Raw genomic sequence first — 17,754 nt, 5'->3', positions numbered from 1 at the left:
GTGGCAATCCACTGAGCACAGAAGAAGTCATCAGGGACCTGGGGACCCAGGTTGATAGTAGTCTGTCATTCGACACCCATGTAGCTAAAGTAGTTAGGAAGACCTTCTACATTGCCCACCTTATCATGAAGGGATTCTCATCTAGATCAAGGGAGGTCATAGTCTCCCTTTACTCATCACTCATCAGACCAATGATTGAGTACAATGCCCCATTCGGAATGTATCTGACCCGACACTTGCAGCAGCTGGAGAGGCCACAAAAGTTCCTCACCAAAAGGATAAAGGGTCTCAAAAATATGTCCTATGCTGCCCGACTGAAAGAACTCCAGCTCTATTCAGTCGCCACCGCTTGCTCAGAGGTGACCTTTGCCTAACATACAAGGCCATGTCAAACCCAGATCTGATGAATATGCTTCACCTCAAAAATCTAGATCCATCAGAGCCACAAGGGCGGAGACTTAAACCTCGACACGGCTATTAATAGGACGTGCTGGAGGGATAGATTCATCACCGAAAGACTCCCTATGCTGTGGAACAAAATCCCGGTACATGTGAGGCAGAGCACCTCGCTGGCCTTGTTCAAGAGAAATCTTGACCAATGGATGGGAGATCGCAGATATACCCCAGGGATTACCTCAGTGTCACTGCTCGACAGAGGCACAGCAAAATAATGGGTATAGTTCCCCATACTAAAGGGGTGGCATAAGCCACAAAACGATGGGCTAGGCTTGTAAATGCCCTCGGGCAGATAGCCTAGTATGAACCTATGAACCTAAAAGCAACTTCTACTCCTAAGCTATAAACTTTCAAACAGTTCCAGCTAGCATTATAACTTCTTTGGATATTAAACCTATAGTGCATCACTGTTTTTCATGTAAAATGCTAATTAGCTGAAACATCCAACAGGATCCTACAAAATGCCTGCTGATTATTAAGGCCACTACTGAGCTTCCACACTCACTCAGTTGGCCACATTAATACTGACGGACACTTAGAAGAATCAGCTTCTTAATTTCCAAACAAAGTATAAATAAAACCCTGGGCTGTCAGGACTACATTTCTTGAATCTGCCATACCTCCATGATCAATGCAACTACAGGACACCTTTCTTCTACTCAGGCACTACAGCAAAGACTGTATGATACAGAAAACTATCAAGACCAGAATAACAAGGCTGGCAGGATGGAAAAGAAGGACCTGAAGATGCCAATATGGTTTCTTTCTTAAGGAGTCATTGCCAAAAGCATTGGAACTACTCTTAATAATCACTGCAGAAAAGGTACACAGGGTACTCCAATCTCCACCAGACCCAACCAAATCACCTACACCAATCATCCTAAAACTACTGAAGCATAAAGTTCTTGAAGCCTGTGAAAGGAAAATACTATATATATGTTTTTGGTAAGCCTGAATGTCATCTTTATGCCCTATGTTACAAAGGGAGCGTATGGGGACATTCGGCATACCTTTTAAATTTAGAAGTCTTTGGAAGACTGGCCAGACATCAGGCTTCCGTAGCAGGGAAACCCTATAATTAAAAATACTGCAGCAGTTAAAGAAAGGACATCTACTCTTATGGTAAGATGTTACACAACTGTACTTTCTGCTTAAAGATTTTGAGCTATCGAGTTACTATCAAAAAAATAAATAGTTGCTTAACAGCAGTATTTCTAAACTCATGCATATTATTGAGGTAGTCCTTTATTTTCTCTTTAGCACACTATAGTTGCACCTTTTCTAGTTCTTTGAGATTCCCCCTATTCTGCAATACTTTAATCTTTGTCAGTCCCAATAAATGATTCTTGTTACTTGTTAACCATTTCTTTTTTCTTTTAGTCCTACCCTAGTTTTAGACTCTACTTTCATTTTATCCCACTCCCTCTCTGTAATTTCTGAAAAGAATTCCATCTTCCTTAATAACTCCCTGATAAATTTCTACTGCCCATTCCTTATAGTCCCCTTTGTTTAATAGGTGGGGAAGTGTCTGGGTCTCATCTTTATTTTATTACCCTACATTTTTGCATGATCTGAAATAGTTATTGAACGCATAATAAAACGTTCAATTAAACGCACATGCTCCTGTGAAACTATTTGTCTGGCCTAGCCCAATTTTCATACCTTGGGGAATAATATGTAAATTCTCTCTGAGCTCTTACTACTGAATTCACATATTCCATACCAAATATTTTCATAAATTTCTTCAAGTATCTACCCTATTATATTTGCCATCTAGCCCTTCCAGATACATCCTCATTGCTGAAATCAAACATTTCCTACCTACAAGTAATATTCCCTGCTGAAAGCTGATTATTTCTTTTACAATTTTCTTAAGCTCCATTATAGCAGTTTTAGGTGGAATATAAATACATGGCAGCATAACCCTCCTCCCTTGGCAGTAGCCCCTTACTACCACAAATCTACCATTATCATCTTTTTTCTTCTTCTGCTATAACTATGTGAGCTCCTCTAGCAATTAACAGAAATACTCACTTTTCCTCTGTCCCAGATATTCCGCTAACTATCCTGAAAACCTTTTATCAAATTCACTTGCTTAGTTCTTTTCAAATATCTCTCCTGTAAGAGCTATATGCATTCTACATTTTTTAATATAGTTCACTACTTTTTGCATATACCTGTGGGACCATTAAGTGTTGCCATTATGATAAGGTATTATTCCCACTGGTCAAGTGCAACAGCTTTTTTTTTTTTTTTTTTAAATGTCGGTTTCAGCTTTTATGCTACATGCACACACTGACGTTTGGCAGCTTGATATTTTATACAGTTGTTTCTCATCATATCCATTTGAAACTAAATACAGACACACCCCAGAACATCCCTATAACCTAATAACTTAATACAAACACAGAAAACAATGTACATCTTCAATTAAGGTTAACTCTTCTAACAGGAGTAAATGTCCAAGATTTACAGCTACACTAACAGGCTTGAACTGACCCTATAATTAAGGATATCTATGTTAAGTTATCCATGCCTGTGCTGCTACTTACCATAATTCCACTCCCAGATATAGAAAACAACTTGAATGCTTTCAGAAAACATTATCTTTTTGCCTGCAACAAAACAGTGTTCTGTTTTTATTGCCCATAGCAGTTTGTCTCCATAGAAACATGAGAACTATAGCTGCCTTGAGCTACAAGTTTCTCATGTTGTACTGTGAATATTCACTTGCTAAAGGAAAACTTTTCATTACCTTCAATGCTCTTTTATTTACTTGCTTCCACTTAAAATGTTTTGACAGATCAAGCAAAGGGCTTTAATCCAGTCATTCCCCTATGCAAAAGAAAGAAAGAAAAATCATATCAAGTTTACTTATATCATGGTCTTTTGTCCAGGTGTTCTTCTCTTTTGACACTGTAGTGCCTATACTTCTTAAAACTGAACAAGAAAGGAGAAAAAGGCACCCGTTTACTTTAATACCCCTATTACATATAAAAATAACTGAAAAAGCTTTACTATATAACACACAGTACGTCATGTTTTATAAAAATACTGTTAAGACCAACATTCATTTTACTTAGTTACCTCTTTCCTTCTTCCCCACTCCTTAATGGTCTTCCAAACATTAATGACAAAGTAAGATATATGCTTTGTTAAACTTGTAGGATACACCAAAGTCAAAGTGCAATATTTTCAGGTGTTCTTGTTCCACCACATTTCACAAGCATGACTGATGGTAATCCTACATTTATTTATCAATTTCTGAGTTGCTGTTTTTTTCCTGCAGATCTACAGCTCACAACTCCAATCCCTGCTTAATTCCCAATGTACTCCTGGTTCTTCTAGTCAACTCCTGTGCTTTTTTTCTGTCTCTCAAGCATTTTCCTCTGGAACACTGGAAAGGTTTCACTGGCATAGTCCTGGTTAGCTTTATCATCAGAAGAATAATCTCCTGTTTGACAGTTCACTTTATGTTGAACAAACTTTTGTATTTCCTCCTTAGCATATTCTGTATCAAAAATGACACTTACCCTCCAGGGGAAAAAAAAAAATATTCTGAAGACAGCTGGATATAGCAACTTGAATTTTAAACCTGCTTCCTGGAATAAATTTACTCTTCTTCTGTCTGGTATACAGTGAGTAATCATTTTTCACAAATACTCTGTCTCCAACTTTTAGTACTTTGTCCTTCTGCCAAGGTTTTGCCAGAATCAACTCTTTCTGCTGATAGGATTGCATCTTTACTATTAGTCCTGGCTTCTTTCTCATAGCCAGGTTTATAGCATACACATGATGTGCCCTTTCAATTAACAACAACTGCTGTGGTACACCAGTCCACTTGCTTACTTGTGCTTTAATAAAATGAATACAGACTATTCCTTCCAATTTCTCTGCTACAGCAGAAAAACTCTTCCCTTCATGCTCTGTTCTCTAATTTCTAGGTTTTGAAACATTTTTTCTTGAATAGTCTCACAAGTCAGCCAGCCTTTAACCTCTGATTTTTGCAGCTTTTTCAGCTCATTTGAATATTTGTTTAAAGCTTCTTCCATTTTTCCAGGCTCTTGTCATTTGAGTTGATATACTCAAGTATTTCATTTATTTTTTTTTCTTCTAGATTAAAGAAAGCCATGTTTTGCAGTGGATTCTTCCCTACCAGCATTTTCCCCTCACCTTTTGTAGTTGACATTCTTTCAGGTTCTCTAAATTTCATCTCTGCTGGCATCCAGGCAGTGCACTTACTACCACATAACTGAAATTTACCCAGAGAAAGTCAAATTCACTGGCTCTCTTTTCTGAGTTTTTGTTTTCATGCTGGGAGAGCTGAAATTAAGCTGTTTGTCCATGTATAGCCATCCTGGAAGTCCATTGATTGCAATTTTCTTCTTCTTCTGATATTACCTCAGACTGCAGAATTTATGATTCCCTGCAAAACATTTGGCACTAGGACATCCAGCAGATATTGGAATCTTTTGCATCAGGTATAAAATGTGGGGAAAAGTATTACTTGTCCTGCCCTAATCTTACCTACATATTGTTTAGGAAGGTAAGATTCTTGACAGTTTGAAATATATCTCTCATAAGCAGCTTGTAATCAAAGGGAGGTATAGCAAAAGCAGACATTTGCGGTATTTAAGGATAGTGGATTTGTGCTTGCATTGACTCTGATGATGCCATTGTTGAATGGTGAAAGCGCTTAGTCTGATGTTTTTTTATGTGCTGTGATTAAAGTGTTACCTGCATTCGTGGTTCTCACTTGGCGGTGGTCTGATTTTTTTGGATGTTTTTTGGAGTTTCCCCTTGTCTTGGGGTGTTCAACTTTTGACATTTGCGGAGATGCTGAGGGAGCCTACATCAAATCAATCACTGGGCATCACCATGACCAATGTAATCTGGTCAGCAACACTTATCCAAACAGATGCAGCTGAGGGTAGAGGTAGATTATGACATTGGTAAAACATCTGCTTTATCTTCTTTTAGTTTTAAATATTGCCCTTCCTGGTAGGCTGCAAATCTCAAATCACATTAAAAACACACCAAGAAAGTGCTATCTGGCAGAACACTAGTGGAGGTCAAACTCAGGACTCTAACTCAAGAGAGGACAGGCCCTACCAGGTTACAGCATGGAGTATGATCCTTTGGCATACCTGTCTGCCAGTACTTAATAGAATGGGATTTAAAGCATGTGTCTAAATTCATTGTTACTACCCTGTTCCATCCATCCTTTTCTTAACAGTCAGCAGGAGCTTATTCTTTGATATGAAGGATAACTATCCCAGGAAATGAACAGGTAAGCTGCTGGTGACTAAAGGCTTTAGGCTTACAATTAAACATCATTTTACTGAAAGCTGCATTTCTCTCTCTCAGATCATATACAAAGGTGGGGTTGGTGTAATATTTAAAATGTTTACCTCACAGACACAAGGTTCAATTTTCACCTTTGGGCAATGTCTGATTATTAGTTAAGTGTGCAATACTCTGCAGACTGACTGCCTAATATTTACCTATCAGATTAACACTTTACCTACCACATGTGCATTTCTTGCTGAGTTTTTGATACTAAAACCTACTTTTACCAACTCTAGAATAACGGACACAAACCAAGAGCTTCTGATCACTGGAATTTTGTGCACAAATGGAGTACAGAGTACAAAAGGATCAGTCTTGTAGTATAATGTATCACAAATGCTTACATAGCTGCAAAGGGATACCCGACAGCTTGGGAATAAGTCTGAATGCTGGTTAGTATCATCTTAATGGCAAAGTACCCAAACATATTTTTATTAATGCAGCAAGGACCTTACTCAAACACAATTATTTAGTGGATTCTTTCTCTCGGACTGCAAGCCTTTTTAATGAATCTTAACACCAAAATAAAAAGAATATCCAAATACTAACACTTCCTAGAGATAAATACAGTCATTAGAAGAAAAATATACAGATACAAATCATAATGGTCAAAATTAAATAAAATGCTAGTCATTCATTTGAATTCTGAAAAGATATAAACTATATCAATATTTTGAAACTAAACAGAATGATTTACCTCACAGTGTTGGCGTGCAGCTTGGATTTCACATTCATACTTATTCTTAACAGATTCTAAGCACAGCTCTCTATAGATTCCTGCAAGCATAAAAAGGTACAATTTGCTTTTAAAGTGACATTACTTGTCCAATCATTTATGTTAGATCAAATAATTCTGCAGAAATTTTTCATCATGTGTGCTGTTTTCTGTTAAGATTTTTCTTACCCTTTCCAGTCATAGGTTATGATGAACAAAAGTATATTTTTAAATACATGTATAGCTCCCTCCTCCTACTGACATCAGAGGATCAAGAGTATCAAATATCCAATGCATGCCCACTCAAAAACCTACAAGGTCAAGGGATGCAAGTGGAGTCTTAAATCACTCTACTACAAAGCCAGAAAATGCTTTTTCCATAATGTCCTCTACTAGTTCCCCGTCTTCAGCACAACAATATCAACGCGGAAAGCATGTATATGATTCATGTGCACATCTGAATGCAGATGTCTTTCAAAATCCACCTTCACATTCTTTCTCCAAAAAACAGAAACATTCCAACCCTTTCTCCTAAAGACAGGAAAAAGAGCTGCCCTTAAGCCATTCAACTACACAGAAGAGCTATCCTTAAACCATTCACCTCCCTTAAAACCAGCCCGCTCCACACAAACTTTTATTCTAACAAAGGAACACTTTTGGATTTTTTTTTCTTCTTACACTGGAGGCATGTGTTCTGGACATATTAAAGGGAAACTAACATCAACCAGTAGTGAGCAATACAGCACGTATCAAGACAGGAATAGGAACGTTACATAGCACCTACTACCATACCTCTCAACTGTCAGAACTTTTGCAGAATGTCCTGATATTTGCCTCATATTTCTGGTCTGTTCCTCATAAAATCTGTGGTTTTCTGGCAAATCACTGAGGACTGAAGTCACTAAATAATGACATACAATAGAATTTCAGACTTCATATCCTTCAGAAAAAGCATGCCAACACAAATTATGTTATTCAAGCAACTTCCTAAAGTTTATAAGAGCAACATTTAAAATCTGCCCCTATTTTGGGGCCTTTGGTCCCCAACTATTTCAGGCATTGTCCAGATTTCTTGCACCAAGAAGTTGAGAGGTATGCCCACTACCATTACTCCAAATCCTTGAGGGTAATAGCTCCACAAAACCATCTTGCTGCAGAATTATGTTTCTGCCACCAGATGGAGTTCTTCAACTAAAATTCATTGGTTTTGTTAGTTGTCTCCTTCCAGATAATCTACTACAACTGGTGTAAAGGTATTCTCAAAGAAAAAGGCAGACCTTCCTAACAGTCGCTCATCCCTCTCAAAGATAGACGAACAGGCAGGGTAGTTCGCTTAGATGCTTTATTACAGAGAAACATCAGGATGGATAGCAGCATTATAAAATAAACAAGCTGATTAACATACAGACCTTAAACACATGCATGCTTATATCTCAACAGCTTACTACAAAATGGCAGTCAGGCTCACACGTGCTCAGTATTTATACACTTGTGCAAGCCCTTAGACAGCATCTTAAAGATACATACATACATACATACACACTCTGATCTACATCCTCCCTCCTAAAAAGATTGCCCTTAGTTGAAAATGACATTGAAGTTAGACATGCATTACTACAGACATTAGAAACAAATACAATCTTTATGTCCAAGTTGCTATGTATCTATAACATGGTCTGGAGATGCAACCGGATCTGGAAACAATAATCTGGACTGGGTTTAGCAACAGGAACGGTCTTTGGTGAACAATTTGTATCAGGAACTTCTGGATTCATCACAGGAATGGGAATATTCTCTGGAACTTCCTCTGGAACTGGAACACTGGATAACTCACAGGCTATGTGCTGTGGTACAGGCTCGGACATCAGCATCAAATGTTTCCGATTCCTCCGAAACTCTACTCCTTGAGATTCCACAATGCATAATCTAGTCTCCGAGCAAATATCCTTCATGACTCCAATTCAGTCATAACCTTTGAACATTTGCATCCTTCCCACTTCTCCTTCTCATAATGGATTGAGCAGTTTACTGGTCTTGCCTTAGTAGGACATCTGGATTAAATGCTTCTTAAACAGATTGGTCTTCACTAACCTGTTGTTTTGGACACATGGAACCAACAACTGACTACCTATTGGTAATGTGGGTTCTGATTTGCCTCGACAGAAGTGTCTGGGTAGGTGAACCAAGAGATTTATCAAGAGGAATATTTCTGAGATTCAAGAAACTCAGGAAAACATCACTATTGTCTTATTTAGACTTCTCTAGTAACTGTTTTGCACTTTGAACTGAACTGCACATTCTGCCAAACCACTTGACTGTGGATACTTTGGGCTACTTGTGACATGAGTAAAGTCCCACTCTTCTGCAAATGTTTTGAACTATTGGCTAGTATACTGAGCGTCATTGTCAGAAATAACTTTGTGCGGACTACCATGGACTGCAAAATGATGCTTCGTCTTAGTGATGGCAGTATTGGATGTTAGATTAAGAAGTAGGTCAATCTCAAAACAATATGACAGTATTGGATGCTAGATTAAGAAGTAGGTCAATCTCAAATCAATACGAATAAGAGTCTACTAACACCAAATAATGTTGACCATTCTATTCGAAAATGCTGGTAGCTACTGTTGACCATGGTAGTTCAGAAATCTAGTTTAGCTGAAGTGGTCTTTTCTGTTAATGTCACTTACACACAGAACAAGACGAAAGTACTCTCTCAATGTCTTGTGACATAGAAGGCCAAAATACTACACCTCTTGACCTTCTTTTGGTAGAGTCTGCTCCTGGGTGACCAAGATAGAAGACAGTAATGTACTCTTGTTGCAAGGACTTTAGAACAATTACATTCGGACCTTTCATAATGATACCATTGTCAGACAAAATCTCATCTCTCTATGGAAAATAAGGTTGCACATCTTGAGGTAAACTAGATAGCTTTGACAGTCATTCTTGTTGAATAAAGTGGTTGAGCCTCTGTAAAACTGATCTGTGGCTATATGATCTCTCAAGCTCATCAAGATGTGTGGAAGAAAAGTTTCTCACTTCCATGACTTCAAAATCAAGGTTCTCATTCTCATTCTGTTCTGTGGTGTTTCTGGGCAATCTGGACAATGTATCAGCAAGATAAAGAAGTCTGCCTTTCTTGTAGACAAGAGTAAAATTATACGTTTGCAATTTCAACATCATAAATTGCAATCTGGCTGCAGCTGTGTATATAGGCTTTCTCAAAATAGTGACTAGAGGTTGGTGGTCTGTTTAGATTGGATAGGTCTACCATAAACATAATCATGGAACTGTGAACATGCAAACACAGCTGACAAAAGCTCTTTCTTGATCTGAGCACACTGCATTTCAGTTTGGGTAAGAGTTCTCGATGCATAGGCAACAGGTTGACCCCTCTTGTAGAATGACTGCACCTAGACCAAATTTTGAAGCATCATACGAAAGAGTGACTGGCTTGTGAACATCATAGTATTTGAGAGTTGATGGACTGGCAATTCTCTGTTTCAAGACTTCAAATGATCTTTGGTACTGTACCACCAAGACCAAGATACATCTTCACATATCAGTTCTCTGAGTGGTGCTGATATTTGATACAAGTCCGCAATGATCTTGTCTTGGTAGTTAACCATGCCAAGAAAACGTTTCAGGGCTTGAACATTGTCTGGAGCTGGCATCTTGAGAATGGCTGCTTGTTCAGAAGGGTCTGGTTGTAGGCCTGAACTGGTAAATAAATGACCGACATAAGTAATTTCTCATTGTCTGAATTTGCACCGAGTCTAAGATTCACTTGACATGCTCTTCCCAGAACTTTTCTGAGGTTTCATTCATGCTCAGCTTTACCATTACCTCCTAACAGTATGTCTTCTACTATAACAGTATAAGGATACTCAGAAATAAATTTGCTCCATTGCAAACTGAAAGACTTCACTTGCATAATTTATCCCAAATGGCATTCTCAAAAATCTGTACCTGCCAGAGTATTGAAAGTAATTAGCAATGAGGATTTCTTGTCAAGCTAAATTTGCCAAAATGAACTCTTTGCATCTAAGACAGAAAAAACAGTGGCATTTGGCATAAGAACAGCAACTTCAACTGTGCGCATTGGATGATGAGAACTTTTTAGTGCCTTGTTAAAATCTCATGGATCAATACATATTCTGATGTCATCTGAGCTTTTCTTATGAGCTACCACCATGGAAGATACCCACTCAGTTGGTTCATCTACTGGGCAAATCACACCTTGTTGCACCATTTTATCTAGCTCAGCTTTGACTCTGTTCTGCATAACTACTGGAACTTTTTGACTGGACTGATATCTGGGTCTAACTTCAGGGAGTACACAACTGGAAGCTATCCTAGTTTGCCTTCAAAAAGATCAGCAAAGGTAGAAAAAATATGTTGGGTGAAATTAGAGTAGTGTTCCTTCAAGCTAAGATGATGGACTTCCTTATTAAATGAAAGCAGTCCCATATTCAAACTGTCTCTGAGTCCTAATGACTGTACATGCCTCTTGACCACATAAAATAACAAGCTGTAACTTCTCCCAGCAGAGTAACATGAAAGCAGTACTGAGCCTTCTGTTTGAATTTCCTCACCTCCATAAGCAACAAGCTTCGCACACTGTGCCAAATCAAGCCTTTCACCATGACATACTCTAGCAAACGTTTCTGCTGACATAACATTGCACTTGGAACCTGTGTCAACTTTGAACTCTATGGGTCTTCCATTTATCCGAGCAGTACACAATACTTCATTCATTACCCTTAAATCTACTGCACTGACTGTTTCATTAAGCACTGACACACCATCAACATAAAAAATATGTGAGGTAGGGACACAGCTATCTAAATGATCAACTTGTTTCTTGAAATCTTCTGTTTTAATAAAAAGATTGTATGCTCCTTGATTTACAAAACATTTTCAAATGATTCCACTTATTGTGGCATTGCTGACCAAAAGCTAATCATTTTTCCTTTCTGCATTCAGGATATCCACCACAGTTATGACAGCTGGCTAAGAAACTAGGTTGTGACCAATGTTTTGAGTTTGCTCTCTCACTCTTATGCTTCACTAAGACTTTGCAAATTCTGGAACTTCCTGGAAAGCTCTGGGGTTTACCAGTGAGTGCTGCAGGGGCTACAGTTGCTCCCATGAGTATGGGCTTGTTTCTTTAACCACGTGCTCCATACTATCAACATGAGTTCTAGAAGTTACTGGAAGCATGCATTTCTTATTCAGAAGCCTATTTGTGTACTTTTCTGTGAGCTTGTATATCTGACAAATCTCAATGGCCTTATTCAAAGTTAGATCACTGTCACAAAGCAAAATCTTTCTCACAGGATCATCCTTAATACCACACACAAGTCTTTCTTTTATCAACTCATCCCTAAAAAAAAAATCACCAAATCTGCACATTTTAGCCTTATTGCTCAAGTCTGTTATATATGCTGCAAAAGTTTCACCAAGCTTTTAATCCCTTGTGTAAAATAAGTGCCTTTCCATTGTAACATTTGCTTGGGGGTTACAAATTTGTTTAAATTTAAGTTTCAAGCACTTGAGAGTCCACCCTTGACTCAGCCAGTAGAACAATATGAAGATTTCTCCCTCTCCTGCAAAGAAAGCAGGTGCATACACAAATGAACGCTCCATTTCAATGGCTTCTGACCCAGCTAAATTAAGCAGAATAAATGCCTTTGTACGGTCATCTTTATCAGAAAATGTACCCTGTATGAAAATGTAATACTCTTGCTCAAACACTCTCAAGTTCTCTGCAATATTATTGTCAAACAAGTGCAATAAGCTTTTGAAATCCATCTGCCATGTTAACAAACTATGTACAAACACACTGAAAAAATGGCCCTTGTAATTATGCACAAACAAGTGCTGTGTGCTTGTAATAACATTCAAATGCACAATAAACTCTTCAAAATACCATACTCTGCAACATATGCTTTGAAATGGCTGTATCATGTGAAATAACTTTACTGTAATACTGCACAAACATGTGAACACTTCATACACTTCTGATAATTCGGATATCTTTAATTAATACGAAAAATACATGCTTATTTTATTCGTTTTATACAATTCAGACCTTATTTCAAACATTTTTTGCAGTAATTCAAACATTTTATCAATAACGGACATTTCGATTTACTTAAATATCATTTAGAGTGCTCTGTATGCTTCGTATCATATTTTGAGAAGAAATTCTTTGAGCAAGCTTTAACATCTGAAAATCGTTTCTGACCTGTTTTGTGAATTATACGTGCAGTAGGGATGATCCACTCCTATATAATTCCTCCTATACCACCTGGATACCTCTCGGACTTAACATGGTGAAACTGGAACTCTTTCTGGCAATAAGTCATTTTAGCCATGCATCTTCTGACACCATGTCCTTTTAGACATGGCACTTCTGACACCATTTCGCTCGTCCCTCTCTAACATAGAAGGCAAACAGGCAGGGTACTTCATTTAGATACGTTATAACACAAACGCATCAGGCTGGATATCAGCATCATAAGATATAAACGGACAAATTAACAGACAGACCTTACAGACATACAAGCTTACATCTCAACAGCTTACTACAAAACGGCAGTCAGGCTCATACGTGCTCAGTATTTATATATTTGTGCAAGCTCTTAGATAGCTTCTTAAAGATACATACACACACATTGATCTACACTTACCTTAGTTCTTTCCCACATCAAGTTCCACAAATAGAGACGCATGTAAGGATATTTCCCACTTGTCAACAGAAATTTAAAGTCCACAAAGCAAGTGGTTGGGGAGGTCACTGCCCTAAAGATCTACCACTCAGAGATCTACTGTATGTGCTACTTAACTCTCATCCTCTGGGAGGTTCATTGCCTGAGCAATTTTACTGCAGACCCAATACTGATTTGTTAACTCTGTGGAAGGTGGTAAATGGTGGAAATGAATAGAATAAAACATTAAAGACCTGCCCTTCAAATTCTACTCATATTGTACCTTTCAAGTGAATATCCAGGCAGTAGTATTATACAATGGTATAATAGCCATCAAACTGTGTTGAACAGGGACAGAAACAGGTCACAGCACGGAGGGCCTGAGCGCTGAAAAATCTGAGCAGCCACTGTCAGATTTAGGAACCACTCATGAGGCAGTAAGATGCTTCCGAGGCTGTCAACCAGAATGTTGGGACTTCCCTTGGATACGCATTGCCATTGAGCTACCAGACAACCAACATGTTGTCTGTCTATACGGCAATCACACCTCTGAGGAGCCAGCCATGAAAAGCCTGCAGTGTTAGGATGACCATTCATCTACAGAATGTTGATGTGAATGTGAGCCTTTGTGGAAGGTCAAGACCCTTGAACTTTCCATCCTTCAAAATGCTTCCACCCCAGGAGGGAGGCATCTGTGGTGACCATGGCCAAAGGAGAAGGAATTACAGTCTCCCTTGTATCAAACAAAGACTGTAACCACCATTGAATCAGCTCTTGACATGCTCTCATCAGCCATATAGGGGAAATCCAACAGGTGCTTTAGACAGGGACCACTGAATGGCCATAGTCAATTGTAAGGTCCTCAAATGATATCTGGCTAAAGAGACCAGTCTAATCAACACTGACATATGACCCAGGCGCCTTTGAAGTGCATGACCCAAAGGTTTCTGAGTTACATGCACTGCCATGGCCTGAGCTCAGAAAATGAAAACTCAAGCGCTTGGGAGCCTAGCAATCTAATTAACCATGTCCAGTTGACATCCTATGAATTCTAAGACTTTTACAAGCTGATGGCTCAATTTTGCGGTATCTGACCACCCTACACAAGGTCCGAGAGAGAAAACCAATTACCAAGTGAAGCCAAGGACTAAGCTGCAGACCACAAATGGCAGCAAATTAGATATAGGGAGTTGATGGAGGAGTGGGAATTTATGGTTAAGGGAGGTGGAAACAAGACTGGCTAAAGGCTTTAGAATTGGATGGTGTCAGATCTGAAGTTCCGCAGGTTGAATCCAAATATCAGATCAACATTTTAGTGCAAAGACTCAACCATGATGACATCTGGTTTTATTAATACATTGCCTGGCCTTGACAAATAAACTGTCAAGTCTTTTGCATTTCCTTTGTACACAGGAGGATATGCTTGACCGCCCCATGAACAAAATCTCTCCAGCAAAGCCTCTCCCAATTTGATATACCCAAAAAAATACAAGAAAATGAAAGACATGACTGAGCAAATAAAATCTAAAACAATTTCTAGAAAAGAAATCTGTACTGGTCTGCAAACTACCTCTCAGCTTGTTTTAGGCACCAGTGAATCCCGAAGTTGCTGGGGTCCCCTGGTCATAACAGGGAGCACCACAGCCAGCTAATTTTAATACTTTGTTGCATTCATCAAACTTCTTTACTTAATAAACTAGGGGGCAATAATAACTCACAAAATGAAGGATCCTATGGACTGGTACCATTTCTCCTTCAAAATTCAAAGATATCTTTGGTGGCAGTAACAGTGTTTGGCAAGTGATAGCCTTCTTAATTTCATTAACTGTTTTATCAGAGAAAAAGTGCACTTCACTTAGTTAAATCCTACTGGTGTGCATTCTCTCAATTAAAATGTTCATCACAGCCAGATTTAGACACCAGTGATATCTGTGACTGAAGAAGGCACCAAAGATTATCCTTAACTGTATGTTGGCCTGTAAAAGCAGCTGCTGGTTACAGGAAAATGAGAAAAAAAATAACTTCACTGCATGCCTACAGTTTCCTTTAAGGTGAACGGGCAGTGTGTTTATGTCTGTATATAAGTATCACTGATTTTTATCTCTGCACATGCAGTAATACTGAGAACATGCCCAACTCTTCTAGGTAGCACTAAAAATGCAACTAACAAGTAATTATCTTTCAAAAATAAGACAGAAAAGATGTAATAGGACATTCATATCTTTAAACATTTTAAGGGTCTGGTGGCTCCTGCACTCCTGACTGTATAAATGGATTCTGACATGGACATAGTGGTGGCCTCTGCACCCACTCACAACCACTCTAAAATTAGCCCTGCTCAAAGGTGTACGCAGAAGGTTGTTGTAGCTTGTGTGTGGGGCTGGGGATGACATGGTCATTACTTTTCAATTTCCTCACACTCAAACCTCAGATGTGTGCACATAGCATTTAGAATAGAGAAAAGGTGGTCATGCCCACCCCCCCAAGAACATAAGTGTGCAAAGAAGATTACTATAGCTTGTGTAGTGGTAACATACTAGCTTGCAGCAATAAGTTGAAATACATTACTGTGATTATATTTTTTTCATTTTCCTCATCATAACACATCGACACATACAGTTCTCTGCCTTTGGGGGATAGGGGTGAAGAGTGAGGAGGTATACTATATGTATGACAGCAGTCACTTGAAATGCATGACTGTGGCAATTTGACCCCTTGCCTTCATCCCAGTTTAAAATCAGAGGGATGCCCAGAGAGTGAGGGGGGTAGCGAGGCAGGCAGTATTCCCAGGTTCCTATCATCTCATGCATTTGTCTTCTTGTTAATTCTGAGCTACTCCTTTGTCGGCTATGAATATTACGCCTTAGGCACACTTATGTATTCATTGAAAGAAAAATAAAACAGACTGAAATTCTTTTCTGACTCATGATTTTTGTTCAGGCTGCCATTTGATCAAAATGTTTGCAAAATGCTCTAAAATGCAGCTCAGAGCATCTATAACTGTATGGCTTCTGGAGTTCTGGCAGCCCCAGGCTTAATTCAGCTATTCCCTGTATTGTCATTACTGTGCTGTTTTGGCCAGGTAAGGTTTGCTGACAGGAAAAGTAAAGCTGAACAGCAACACTGAATTGCCTTTTTAACCATGATTTTTATTCAAGCCATTATTTGATGAAAAGTTGTTAAAAAAAAAAAAAAAAAACACTTTAAAATACACTTCAGAACATACAGATAGTAAGGACTTCTTACAAAGCTGAAGAGTAAGCCAAAATGTGAGAAAAGGAAGAAAAAAGAAATGATCATATGAGGGGGACGGAATGGGAGGGGGACGTACTGGAAGATATGTGCTGGGGTGAGGGATGCCATAAAGCCCTTTGCCCAGGGCACCGATTCACCCAGTACCAGCTGTGTATATAGGGCTGTTGTAATGTATCATCACTGCAACTAAATGCCAGTCACCACGAATGTTCCTCTGAGATTAGCCAACATACTCTGGTACACAGACCTGTTAAAATGTAAAGCATTGTTAGGAACAATTCAGTCTGTGCATACTACTCCAAAAACTCTGCAGCATGAGCTATCAATTGCTCATGAGTGGTGGCAATGATAGGGTGATGCATAGACTGGAAGTGTCCATGGGGCCCCTAAATTGACATTTGCTAGGAGCCCCAAAAATTATAACACTGGCCCTGCTAGCTCCAACTCATAGATGACAAAGATTCTTCAGATCAAAAAAGCCTAAAGCTTAAAAATACTTCTGGCACAAGTAATGCACCCCCCCCATTCCTCATATTAAAAGCCAGTATATGGTAAGCAGTGAAGCTACATGGGGTTTAGGTATGCACATCTCTTTTCTACATGCTACCATAACAGCCTTCCTGCTGTGCACTTTTCCAGGGAGCATGTACCTCAAGAGATAAGTCTTAGCTTCCAGGAGAAGTCACCAAAAAGCAGGATTTCCCCCCACTGAGAGGGCCAAAAAGTTATCAACCACTCATTCTGAACTTCCCCTGGTTGGACTGCTGGTACCAGAGATGCTAATTCAGCTTAGTCTGCTAGCGAGCAGATGGACACTCTGGTTTGGTTATCATTAAAAAATGAAAACTTTTCATGACATTGTTAATCATATGAAGCCACAAGGCTCAAAGGGTAGCAATGTCAGTTTTTCTACCACAAGACTGAAATCCCACCTGACTTCCAAGATTTCTGCACACTGAATAACAGCTTAATTCTAGCTCTCCCAGTGTGAAAACAGAAACTTATTGAGTAGTGCCTGCATGCTGAGAAGGTAGAAGTACAGAGGAACCAAAACGCTTAGCAGTCACGAAAAAAGACCCTTCGCCACCAGGAAAACAGTCCAGGAACGTTTATTGTAGAACACAGCTAACACAAGCAAGGCTTGGAGCCAAAGACATAAAACACGTAAACGCCTTAATCCATAAAACATAAGACACAATGCGTTTTCGTCAACTTCTTGACTTCATCAGACAATCAGTACATCAAATTAACTTCATTTATATA

General features: G+C 38.9%; 1 protein-coding gene across 1 annotated transcript in view; it reads right to left on the bottom strand.

Annotated features, from left to right (window-relative positions):
• The window catches only part of BRMS1L (BRMS1 like transcriptional repressor), a 624,443-nt gene that overhangs the window by 391,676 nt on the left and 215,013 nt on the right, over positions 1–17,754 (bottom strand). Inside the window, exon 3 of the mRNA XM_044074136.1 lies at positions 6,503–6,582. Coding sequence (XP_043930071.1) covers positions 6,503–6,582 — 80 coding nt within the window. The remainder of the gene's footprint in view (positions 1–6,502; positions 6,583–17,754) is intronic.

Source organism: Protopterus annectens, chromosome 6.part0 (genome assembly GCF_019279795.1).
Source record: "Protopterus annectens isolate FY-2018-M chromosome 6.part0, PAN1.0, whole genome shotgun sequence".
Taxonomy (NCBI): Eukaryota; Metazoa; Chordata; order Ceratodontiformes; family Protopteridae; genus Protopterus; species Protopterus annectens.
Note: the sequence above shows the minus strand (reverse complement) of the source record. Positions and strands in the feature narration are given on the sequence as shown.